At 29.6% G+C, this 13594-nt stretch overlaps 1 protein-coding gene across 1 annotated transcript; it reads left to right on the forward strand.

Annotated features, from left to right (window-relative positions):
• Positions 1-9208: 9208 nt before the first annotated feature.
• On the forward strand, positions 9209-12629 carry LOC108337307 (protein WALLS ARE THIN 1). The gene is made up of 6 exons (XM_052881028.1): positions 9209-9547; positions 9840-9902; positions 10031-10147; positions 10323-10755; positions 11326-11477; positions 12094-12629. The coding sequence occupies exons 1-6, from the start codon at positions 9327-9329 to the stop codon at positions 12281-12283; spliced, it is 1176 nt and encodes a 391-aa protein (XP_052736988.1). The 5' UTR covers positions 9209-9326; the 3' UTR covers positions 12284-12629.
• The last annotated feature ends 965 nt before the right edge of the window (positions 12630-13594 follow it).

Consider the following 13594-nt stretch of genomic DNA (forward strand, 5'->3'; position numbering starts at 1 on the left):
TTACTATCTACCACAAAAACAAGAAAGAAAATGTTGAAAACCAAAACGAATCCTCCTACTTTTTTCATACTAAAGACCAATATATTCTTAGTTTCACTTTTTTAAATGATGGAAAAAAAAAGTACACCAAGAAAGGTATCTTTACTAATACATTAAATTATATTGAATGGAATTTAATTATTTTTGAAAAGGGTCAAAATTATTTTAAGAGCGTGCTTTTAAAATATTTTTTTTTCTCGAAAAAAAATATGATATTTAACCTTAATTTTATTAAAATAAGATCAATTGGGTGGATTAACGTATTTAGATATTATTTGTTTTAAAATTTAAAATTTTTATCACAATTTTATGTTATAAAGCATACCATATGGAGTGTTAGATGTAAAAGCAGTTATAAAATAAAATAAAGATTTTAAATAAGCATTTTAAAGTTGGTAACAAGGGAATTTATAATCTTTTTTATCTTAATTATTGTAAAAACCTAAAAAATAGAGTATCAAATTTTATGGATGTTTTAAAATAATGATATTGAATATTTTAATGTTAAAATAATTTAATAATATTAATAAAATTTCATAAACTCGTCTCATTATCTAAAATATCCATTATCTTTCTAAAAACTTTTTCTTTGAGTTTCTTTTCCTTCTTTCTAAAATCTTTGACTCCTGAATCATCTGTTTGACAATCAGGAAAGAGATCATGGTAGTAAACTCTATAATACTTACCGATCAGTTTCTATTATAAAACAAGTAAGTTTCTGGTCATTTTTCTTTTACTTCTTAATTTAAGGCCATGCATAGAGGGTTCTTTGCATGTGTCATTTGATTTCCTTTTCTATCTCTCTGTTGATTAGAGGTCCTAAGAACTTGCTCTGATCATGTTTCTGTGGTTTGTAAGCTTTTTTTAGAGTTCATTTAGCTAGAAGCAAGGATAATGCATCGTATATTGGTTGGTAACATTTCTGATAAGGTAAGGGAATCTAGTGTTTGTTTTATTTTGAATTATGAAGTATAAATTGATAAGTTATTAGAGTGTGTAGTTATTGTATGTTGAATTATTTTGACTGAAATGATTATTAATGTAAATTATTATTGGATGAGCATGTTTGGCCACATGATGACTATTAACATTGAATGATTATGTATTACACTTAATTTGTATGATGAATGCTAGTGTTGTGAAGTTGGGTGGTGTCAATTTGGTTATAATGTTGAGAAGAAATGGATTAGGTTGAATTATTAGTCATTTTGGTAAAAAAAAATGGAGGTTTTGATAGGTAAATTTTATAAGTAAGGGTCAAAGGGGAGGAACAACAATTTAGGACATGTTGTAGGGTCGTTGGAAACTTGTCGGCATCTTAAATTAACAAAAATCTGAGAGGGAAATAGGTAGGAGTCAATAGGGTGATTTTGGAAGGTTTTAAGTTCAATTTTAGAGGTTATGGGTAATGAGATTTTAAAGTAGAAGGTCTAAGGCAATGCATAGTGTTTAAGGTCTGTTTTTAGGTCATCTTTTACTTATTCAGACCCCTAAGTTACTAAGTTACGTGTTAGAAAGGGTACAATTGATTTATGATCTATAAAATGGCGTTTTAGTTGGATTGAGTTGAGTTTTAATGGTTAAATGAGTTTAAACATGGTTTGAGTTGGATCATACACACTTGGATAGGTCAATTGATGTTTAGAATACCAAATGGAAGCTGTAGATGTAAGTGGAAGTGTATAAGTTAGGACATGTGAGGTTGAGGAGTGCAAATTCTGCGTAATTGGTGTTTCGCAGAATTATGCAAGTAGCTAGGCGAGCAAATAGCTCGTTGGGCGAGTATATAAGAGTTTTGATAGTGGGTTTCAAAGGCTGGGTGAGCTCCCTCACTAGGTTGGAGAAGCTCTCTATCTGAGCTCTTGCTGGGTGACGAGAGCTACTCGTTGGGCGAGCTTGTGCTCGTTCGACGCCATGATTCTAACATCGGACGAATGAGTTTAGGCATTCTTGGTTGTTTTTGTTTTCTTTTCTCTACTATGTTTGGATATAAATGGTGTGATGTTGTATTGTATTATCAGTAATATGACTTGAAATTTATGAGAGTAGTAAATGACTTTATGCAATTATGAAAAATTGTGGTTTATAAGAGTTTTAAGGAAGAATTCTTAGTGGTGGTATCAATTGTTATTGTATGAATGTTGGAAGTGTAACATCCCAATATCTCACGCTGGATAATTCATAATTTATATATTGTAACATTACATTTACGGTAATATCCCGTAATCTCACACTTATAAATTCATAGTTAATATATATCTACACATGTTTTAAACTCAGATTTCAACTATAAACTCATAAATATAATTCGAATTCTTCTAACTTATTCTTCTGTCTCTCTCTTCATTGGCATTGGATCAGACGACAATCCTTCATCTGCTCCCGTATAACGAATTATACGATCATCGCACATACCCAAACACAAAACAAACACAAACAAGTAGGGTGAGTTAACATGCAACAAATCATTTAAAACATGTATAATTACCTTGATATAAACATCATATAATAATTATGTTCGACACCCTCATACCACAATTCATATTAGACACTCGTCTCACAATACCCAATAGACGCCACAATACCCAATAGACACTCATTCCACAATACCCAATATACACTCATCCCACAATACCCAAATAAACACTCATTTCATAATACCCAATAGGCACTTATCCCCACGATATTCAATAGGCACTTATCCCAACGATATGTTGATGAGCGATACAACGGAAGGTTTTTCACTTGTGATGTCATTCTTAGTCCCCTCACTATGTCCAAAACCGGCACATAGACCAGGACATTCTGCCCTCCATACCATTCATAATGTTAGTCCCCTCACTATGTCCTAAACCGGCACATAGACCAGGACATTCTGCCCTCCATACCATTCACAAGGTTAGTCCCCTCACTATGTCCTAAACCGGCACATAGACCAGGACCTCCTGCCCCTCTCACCACATAATTCATCATTCTCTACTTGAGACTGATTGATTATTAGAGTATCAGGATAACCTCCAACTTCATGACCCTCAACATCAACATATACGCACATACCATGTTATTACAGAACCTCTCCACGAAACTCATACAATGCTCACATTCCTTAACTCATATTATACCATTACGAAATCTACCCATAATCCTCATACACCTACCATGACATTACAGAATCTCTCCGCGAGACTCATACCATACTCACATTCCTCGACTCATATTATACCCTTACGACATCTCCCCGTAATACTCATACATGTTCAGATGCATAAATTCAAATCAAATAAACTTCAATCATTTCAGAAATCATACAAACTGAATATATTCCAACTAGATATATTACATGATAATTTAACAGTACATAATCTGTACACAAGATTTAAGTTAAAAACCTGTCGAGTAGACTTCCAGGAAAGAGAGGTGCGTCACAATGGACAACTTAAGTACCAAGTCTTTCCTTAGCCAAAGTGTTCCTCAACTAGTTTTTAACAAATTTCTTATTAACAGATTCAAAACAACAGCATATAATATTTACACCGAATATCAATATAGATAAATATACAGTAAGCATTAACAATATTCATACATAATTTCAAGACATGAATAGTAATAAAACAGTACTAAATCATAATATAAAAGCTTAGAAAAGTTAGCTCCTCTACCTCTATTCCAGGCGTCTCTTGCTCTGAATTTATTTCTCCGAAACCTTTCAGAACCTCTACCCTTCTTGCAACTAAAAATTTCTCTCTAACTTTCTCTCACTTGATTTCTCTTCTCTTGGTGCAGAATACCCTTCCCTCCCATGGCTATTTATAGTAAAAAAAATTTACTATTCATTAATATTTTAATATTATTTATTATTTTAATATTATTTAAAAATAATATTTCAATCATTTTCTCACCAAATCTGATCCTAATTTCTACCTACTACTTTCTTCCATGCTAAGAAATCTTAATGCTGAAAATTTATTTTTACTATTTACTTTTTACTATTTATTATTTACTTTTTACTATTCAATTTAAAAAAATTTACTAAATAAGTTACCAAAAATTTGAACCTCTCCTTCTAAAATTACTATAATTTTATATCCAAAATTTACAATTTTCTATCCATTAAAATTATTATTAATAATAAAATACTAAAATTTACTACTATATATATATATATATCTTTTTTTTTTTTTTTTTTTTTTCATGAATCTTACAGGAAGCTTAGTATTGGGGGTTATCCTAACACTCGAATGATCATTCATTCTTCATTAGAGATGAGTGATGCATGTGGTGAAAATAGCAGGAGGTCCTAATCTAAGGTGCTTCAGTATATAGCCTAAGATTCTAAATAGGCCAACCTTGTGTTTGTGGTAGGGTGAAACTCATTGTCAATAACTATGGAGAGCGGTAAATGCCACTACAAGTGCATGACCATATCTCAACATTCATACTATATCTGGATGATTAAATCTAGGTCAAAAGCATGATTAAATTTGTGTAAAATGCAATACATGAAGAAATCTTAATATACCATGCTTGATTCTTTTTATCATTAGCTTACACTTCTTATGTGTTTCTTTACCGATACTTATCATGTAATTGATTCTTAGAAGATAATATATGGTAGATGTAAGTAGAGGAAGATGATGTTTCTTTAAAATATACTATAAATTTAAATGGCACAAATGTATATGTATCTTACTACATATGCTTCATTTTTGCTGTTTTAAAAAACCAAATTTGTATATAAATTTTAGATTAATAACATATATAAAATTTGATTTATAATTATATGTAGATAATTCTACAAGATTTACACTGTATTTTTTATTAGTTAACTGATCTGAACTTATGACATTTCCTAAATAATATATTAAACTATTTAAATGGGACGTGGTAATCATTATTATTTATTTAATGAGATTTAGTTGTGTGTGGATGTTTTTTTTTTGTTTTCTTTTTGTTTGGTTACATTGAGATCGCTGCTATGAGTCAGCTTGCGTAATGCTCACATTCATATATGTGAAATTATGAACCCTATTTAATTTATTTCCGGGGTCCTCTCTGTCTATCTATTTATATATTTGAAAAAAGAAAACTAAAGTAAAATTTCATATATATTGTTGTTCGATGTCATTATTACTTTAGTTATGTAATCATTATCCATTAAATGGTTAAAATTATAAAAATTTATATAAGGTACGTGTGCACGCCGTTATGAATATTTATAATTCATAAATTATATATATATATATATATATATATATATATATATATATATTAAATAGTTCAATTTATAAAGAAAAATATTATCTTATATGTGGTAATGTTTAATGTAAATTATAACAAAAAATTTACAACTTCTATTATAAAAATTCACATATATTTCATCTCTTCATTTGATCATAAAGTAAAATTAAAATTTTAGAAGTTTAGGGATATACAATTTGTAAAAGTATTAAATAGTTTTTCTTATCCTTAATAAATCATTAGATTTTATTTTAATTTCTAATAAGTTTTCTTTAATACATTGGTTTTAATAAATTTATATTTTTCTTTTAACTGAAATAAAATGTTTTAAATAGTGCTTTAAGACTAAAAGTAAAATAAAAACATAAAAATCATTAGAGATATACGACATGAATATTCTAATCAATATTTTGGCAAATGAAGCTTTTTAATTTCATTAGTTTCTTCTTATCTTTCTCAATATATTTTCTTTTTTAGTTTCTTGAAAAAAAAATTAAACTTTATTTTCATTATAAAATAGTGTGTTTTATGTATTGTATTTACATCATTGTAATTTAACCATATTATAATTCTTATCTCTACCATATCCAGTAGATAAAATTAATATTTTTGGGGGAAAGCACTTAGAACACACTAAAATATTCAGTATAAAATTTATTAAAACATATGAATTGCAGGATAATATAATTTGGTTGAATATTTAGGTATATGAATATATTACATATCTCAAATATAAACAATTAAAATAAAAGTTTATACAAAAATAGATAAAGTTATTTATATGTTTCTTATGGGCTCTCTCGAGCACTTGTGCCAATAGATTATTGGTTTCCATGTTAAAACATAATCATTGCTAGATGTCCAACACAAATAAAAAACTACAAAAAATTAAAGGAAATTTAATTATTAAATTAAACATACAACACAATTTTTCATACAGCATATATATTAATATATTATTGCTAAAAAAATATTAAATTTAAACTCAGATACAAATATTTTATTTGTCTAAAAATTATTTATTTTGGTATATATATCATTTAGAATTTATTATATATCATTAGTGTTTAAAACATATTTTACTATTTAAAAAAATTCTTAAACAATGATTAATTTTAGTAACAAAATTATGTTTATTAACTAACTTTTTAATATAGATCAATTTTTTCAATATTAATAATTAATGCTAGTAACCATTTAAAAGTCAATTCGTAATAAAACCTGTTTTAATTATCAATTTAGGAACAATTATAACTTTTAATTTATAATAAAAACTATTTTAATTATTAATAACTTTTAGTTTATCAATTAATATTTAAATTAGTTAACTAATTCTTTTTAATTATTAAAATTGGTCATTGTTTACGATTTTTCAGTGTTATAATAATTATTTTGTATCTCTTTTTCTAGTTACATCACAATGTTTATCATGTTTTTTTAAAAATTCTCATTATTTGTATTCTCTGCTGTCAACCTCTGAAATATAGAAAAAAAAAATAACAAAATTAAGGGATCTTCAGTTCAAAATTCAAACAAAGTTTTTCTTCTAAATACTCAAGAAAATTTTAATTTAATTTTGTGATTAAATTGAGATAATTGGACATTAATTAATTCAATGTAGTAAAAATTATTACTTGCAATAGAACATTTAGAAATGAAATATATATCTTTTAGATGATTGGTGAATAAAATATTATAGGAAGGAGGAAAGTATAGTATTATAGCCAATGGTGGTCCATATGATATGATATATTATATAAGTGCTTACCATACATGCTTGATGATAATGTATTATTTGAATAGGGAAAAAGTGTTGGGTAAGAGGGTAAGTGGATTCTCTTTCGTCACTCTGTCTTTAGTTTTTCCATAATATCACAATTATACTCATCCTTGTCATATTAATTAATCAATAAATTATTCAATCCTTTTATAACCATTAAATATAATTTTATAAAGAGATCTTTATTAGAGTCTTTGCACTCCACAATTCATGATAGAGTCTTAAAATTCAAATTGATCAACATAAGATATTATAGATAAACATTCAAATAATATTCATATTACACTTTAAATGTTTTTAAATAAATTTTTCCACGTGCAGAAATTATTATATATACACATATAAAGAAAGAGAAAATAATTAATAAAACATAAACTATATATATATATATATATATATTTGCTAACTTATGTAAGTTCTTAAAGTATATCAAATTTTAGTTGACAAAAATATTATCATATATTATAAATTTTAATGAATTTTAAGTTTTAAGGTCAAGAATATTTGAATAATTTATTATTTTTTATTTTAAATTTAAAATAAAAATTATTAAAATATTCTTTGTTTAAAGTGTGTCTTTTCTTGTGAATAGAGATTTTTTTATCAACTAAAATTTGGAATACTTTAAGAGGTTGACTGAAGATTATTTAACTTTATAAAAATTATATTTTTTTGAAAATTGTTTACAATTTGATTGTATTTTATTTATAATATATCTATATTTACGAAAACATAATGATGACTTATGTATTATAGTTTTATATATAAAGTTATAAAATTTATTTATGAATGTGGAAATGACCTATAATTATAAAGATAACAATAATCACCAAAATCAATAACAAAATTATAAATACCAGTTGTAAATATAATTAATAATTTTATAATAATAAATATTTCTAAAACTAAATAATAAATTCTTTATTTTGTTCAAATTTTTGTATTAAATTAAAATCAAATTTATATTTATTTCAAAGAAATCACACTTGAAGTATAAAAGGCATATTAAACAAACGAAAAAGATATATTTAAATTATCTTTAAATATGATTCTTAAATAATATGAAAGTATCGAATTAAAAAGAAAACAATGATTTATTTTTAAAAGCTCTCTCAATTTTCACATCTAATATATATTTGTTCATTTTAAAACTTGGTGACTGTCATAAATAATGTAAGATCATTTGACCACTAGAACCATCTTATACAAAAATTTATTGAATCACTAAATATTAAATTATCATAAAACAAGATTAGCCTGTAATGTAATAATCTAATTGAAAAAAATCCGTAACAAAAAACTTAGAAGAGAGCAAAAGAATTGAAACAGAAATTGGTGGAGGTGGGGTTTGGACTTTGAAAATGAATGGAATGGGGTATCCACCACCCTGCTGTCTGGCTTTTTTGTGTTGATGACGGCTAAGCCATTGCTCAATTATCGTCATTCATGGCATGCTGCCAAACCATAACCTGCTAATCTGTTCAACCAGACAATAATATTCTCACTAAACAAAATATAATACACTTATATATTTCGTCTATTTAGGAAGAGGTTCAGCGAAGACATGAGTTTAACCAGAAAGATACAAATACCAATAAAATACAAGTCCAACCATATAAGAGAATGACATCATTATCTGTTTAAAACCTTAAAACAATGAGTTAATAGGTCTTACACCTTTATACAGTGCTCTACTTTCTCATTTCTATCTCATATGAGACTTGGACTCACACTTAGATTGTGAGCTGTATTGATACAAATGTAAACTTATTAATTAACATTAATTCTTATTCATTCAATTTGCTTTCAAGGATTGTTAACAATCTTAAAGACTGATATTTCTTTTATAAAACGTAGTTTAGAAGTGTTATTACTGATATAAGATGATGATAATGAAGCACACTTAGGGTTAGTAGATCCTTTCTTTGGTTTAAATTTGAAGGGAAGTGCGGTGAGAGTTGTGTTGTCAGGCAAAGAAGGTAGATTATAAAGAAAATGTGGGAGACAACTAAAAACATTCCAATGGTATCAACAGTTGACATAACGTCTTTTTAGGGAGATTGTGGGCCATGCCTATTCCTTCTATTCCACACTCTTTTCTCACACTTCTCTATATTTATAGGTCCTCTTCTCCAGTTTTCTCATCAGCTCTTCCTACTCTTCTTCTTCTTCTACCCTTTATAGCTCACACAACACTACCTACCTACACCTCACTTAACTGCTATTTTGGTCTAAACCAGTTATACCCTTTTGCAGTAATCACTTCTAAATGGCTGATTTAGGCTCAGCCTCTTCCAGGAGAATGTGGTGTTCCATTCCTGAAAGAATGCAGCTGCATGTGGCCATGCTGGCCTTGCAGTTTGGCTATGCTGGCTTCCATGTCGTCTCAAGAGCTGCCCTTAACATGGGTGTCAGCAAGCTTGTTTTCCCTGTCTATCGTAACATCATTGCCTTGCTTCTACTCCTTCCCTTTGCCTACTTCTTGGAAAAGTTAGTAACACATCATCTTTTATACTTCCTGTGGTTTTAGAAACTTCACAGTTACTTAACCTACATAAATCAGTTGGACCATTTTACTTCTTTCAAAGAATTTGTGTACACTTCTGCATAATAAATAACAGACAGCATACAAAACCACATACATAAGTATTATATATATAATATAACATAATATGTTACGAGTCTTTACATTCATTTGGAGCAATCTATGTTAACACTTTCTCTATAAACTTTCACAAGTAATTCATAATCTCACGTGCAGCTTTGTTTTCCTTTGTTTCAGGAAGGAGAGGCCAGCTATCAGTTTAAACTTTGCCTGCCAGTTCTTTTTTCTGGCACTTGTTGGGTATGTCTAATTTATCAAGCCATGCAAGACTAATTACAGTTAAACTAAATTAAGGGCTTTTTTGTCTTTCAATTTCAAAATATAGAACTTTCCTTTGATACGATATATACAAATGTGGCATTAAACAGGATTACAGCAAACCAAGGTTTCTACTTGCTTGGGTTGGAGAACACATCTCCTACCTTCGCATCAGCAATACAGAACTCTGTCCCAGCAATTACATTCCTCATGGCAGCCATTTTCAGGCAAGCCCTTCTTTAACTAACCAATTACTATTGCTACATATGACTTTGGAAACATTTATATAAACACATGAACTTGATATATATATATATATATATATATATATATATATATATATATATATATATATATATATATATATATATGAGTGATGAAAGTTGGTTTGCACAATTTCAGAATAGAGCAAGTGAGATTGAACAGAAAAGACGGGCTGGCAAAGGTGGTGGGAACCCTTTTGTGTGTAATTGGGGCCACTGTGATCACACTTTACAAAGGTCCAACAATATACAGCCCAGCAACCCGTGTGAACAGCATGAACAGCAACACAATAACAACAGTGTTTGATTTTGGAACACTCTCACTGGGAGATGCAAAGGGAAAGAACTGGACCCTGGGATGTTTGTACCTGATTGGACACTGCTTGTCTTGGTCTGGTTGGCTTGTGCTGCAAGCACCAGTTTTGAAGAAGTACCCGGCTCGTCTCTCTTTCACTTCCTACACCTGTTTCTTTGGCCTCTTGCAGTTCCTGGTCATTGCTTTGGTCCTTGAAAGAGATGCACAGGCTTGGCTTTTCCACTCTGGTGGAGAAGCTTTCACAATTTTATATGCGGTTAGTAACTTTTACATAGAATATTGTTGTGTACTTTATACTCAATTGTAAAAAAGTATAAAACTTGCACACAATTCTGGTAGTATTTCTAATTAGAGCAGGAGTTTTATCAGTTTTACAGCTAATTCACTGCACTGTCATAAAAAAATGGTTTTGAAAACTTAGGACCTTGTGCTTGTTCATTGTTTATTCAATGGTTTGGAATAACATCATTTATAAAACTTGCTTTATCAGACACAGACATACATAAAGTGACCAGTGACCAGCGACCAGAGTCTGTCTTGTGAGTCAGATAAATTAACATGATTCATCCATGTTTTTTTAGAGGAAATGAAACTGATCAAAAGCTGATCGTTTTTCTAACTAGCATAAGTAATATTTGTAATTAAAATATGAATTTGAAAAGTGCTGCTTGGGTTTGAGGCGTGACATTGTATATGGTACAAAAGTGGTTATGAATCATGTTCTGTGTGAATAATGATGGGAAAACATTTACTGATGGTAAGATATGACAGAAAGAACTAATTGAGTTGTCTCCTGTTTTAATTAAGTTTTGATAATGGGTTGCAGGGAGTGGTGGCATCAGGAATTGCCTTCGCTGTACAAATATGGTGCATTGAAAGAGGTGGCCCTGTGTTTGTTGCTGTGTATCAACCTGTTCAGACTTTTGTTGTCGCCATCATGGCAACCATAGCTTTAGGAGAAGAGTTCTACTTGGGAGGGTTAGTCCCCACTACACTCTAACCATCCTTCATTTTCTTCATCATTTCCATCATGTAATGAGTTAACACAACACAACAACATAAATAAGAAAAAGTTACAAAAAAATGTTCATGCACGAAGAAGAAAAATGTATGCATGTGCTCATGGTTCAAAGAAGAAATTGAAATTTCCTTGACTCATACAGTGCACAAAATGGATTCCTCAGTCAAATTTTGACTAAACACACACACTAAACATAAACTTCATCTTTCAATGAACGAGAACTTTGACTGCGTATTTCCTGCAATATGCTGAAATGGCCTAAAGGGTATTTTTCTTGTCTGGGGACTGAGAAAATGACAAAAGGGCAGTAAACGACAATTGCAGCTAGAAAAACAAGTAAATTTGTTACCTTTCGGTGAGACCTGAAAAGGGTTTCTGCTGAATGATTCTACATTCCAAAGGGTTAAAAAAGTTTGAAGAATTATAGCATAGGACATGTTGAACAGAAGATTGTGTCTCGTGTGCTTCTTTAAGTTAACTTTTTGCTCCCTCTTGATTATTTACCCTTTTCTTTTCTTTTCTAGAATGATAATAATAGTTTTGGTTCTTGGCTGAATCTGTGATGTCACACAGGATCATTGGGGCAGTGTTGATTGTAGCGGGACTGTACTTTGTTTTGTGGGGTAAAAGTGAAGAGAGGAAATTTGCTAGAGAACAGCTTGCTATTGCATCCACTACTGATCATAGCATCATAAGGCCTGCAAGCCACGCCAAAGCATCACTTGCTCAGCCACTTCTTTCTTCAACAACAGAGAATGTTTGAACCAGAAAACTCAACTTCAAACCACACCATCTTCTGGTGACAAGAAGAGAAACAGAAGAGAAAAAGTTATCAGTTAAACATTACTAGTCACTACTACTATCACTACTAGTACTACCTTGTGTCAGCAAGCTTTGTGTGTGTTCCAACTTCCAACCAGTTTTTTCATCTTTTTTTCCTTTTCTTTATTGATCAAAATGCTTTTGAGTAGGTTCTTTAGAATGAGAGAATCGTGGGAATGATTGTAATGGTGGATGCCACTTAAAGTGGGGCCTGGAGCTTGAAATCCTCCATATGCTTTTGTACGTCAATTAATTTATGGTTTGATTTACGAGAAGAAATTTTGTTATTTGGATCCTGCAAGATTAAGAAAAACTACTTATGCAATATCAGTAGAAGTGACAAAGCACTGAAAAACTCTTGCTTTTTGAGTAGGTTAAGCAGTGAAGAAGATGTTATGACAAAGCAGAGATAATTACCATCAAACAAAATCATCATTGTTGTCGGATTCAACCAAAACCTCTTTCAAAGTCATGAAGATTTATTCATAGTTAATAATGTTTGATGGGCCATTGAGCTTAATTTGCATTGTCCCCAAGTTGCATAAAATCTGACAAACAAATAGATACAGAGTTGGTAAGATACTGCCACGAGGCAACAAACTAACATCTGTCATTGTTAATTCTTCTACAAACATGGACAACTCTGACAACATTCTAGGTGAAAATTATTAGCATACTCAACTAACATATCCCAAAAGGCCTATATTTATTTATGTGTGTGTGAAACATTGAGATCCACGATCATATATTAAGTTAATTCTCCCATTTACTTTAAGTTTATTTTATACTAAGAAGATGAATTGATGTTTTTACTTTTGTAAGGATATTTCTTCTACCATCTTTTGCTTTTCTAGATGTCAAAACGATAGATTATGATATGTTAACAATTTTTTAATAATAGATTATGATATATTTTTAAAAATAACTCTTTTTCTTTACATTTAAATTAACAAAGGTAAAGAACATTTAGCGTCAACAAAGAGTCATCGTCTTCTCACTTTAATGATCAATTCCATTCATAATTACAATAAAGGTTCATTTCACTCAATTTTATTTATTTATTTTATAATATTTCAGTCTTGATTATAGTCTTAATCTTTCAATCAAACTTTGCTTCTATGACCCTCAATCTCCCAGAGATGTCAACGTTTCACAGTTTACTTTAGGCAAAAAGCAAAAAGAGTAGATTACTTGTCTATTCATTTAGGAAATATTTTATTGTACACTTTTCAAGTTTTCTACTCCAATTTAA

Source organism: Vigna angularis, chromosome 7, assembly GCF_016808095.1.
Source record: "Vigna angularis cultivar LongXiaoDou No.4 chromosome 7, ASM1680809v1, whole genome shotgun sequence".
Taxonomy (NCBI): Eukaryota; Viridiplantae; Streptophyta; class Magnoliopsida; order Fabales; family Fabaceae; genus Vigna; species Vigna angularis.

Bases quoted from the DNA above. Each gene is read 5' to 3' on its own strand.
- LOC108337307 (XM_052881028.1), top strand. From the start codon at position 9,327: ATGGCTGATTTAGGCTCAGCCTCTTCCAGGAGAATGTGGTGTTCCATT. The intron at 9,903-10,030 runs GTATGTCTAATT...GGCATTAAACAG, and splicing joins TTTTTTCTGGCACTTGTTGG to GATTACAGCAAACCAAGGTT. The intron at 11,478-12,093 runs GTTAGTCCCCAC...GATGTCACACAG, and splicing joins GAAGAGTTCTACTTGGGAGG to GATCATTGGGGCAGTGTTGA.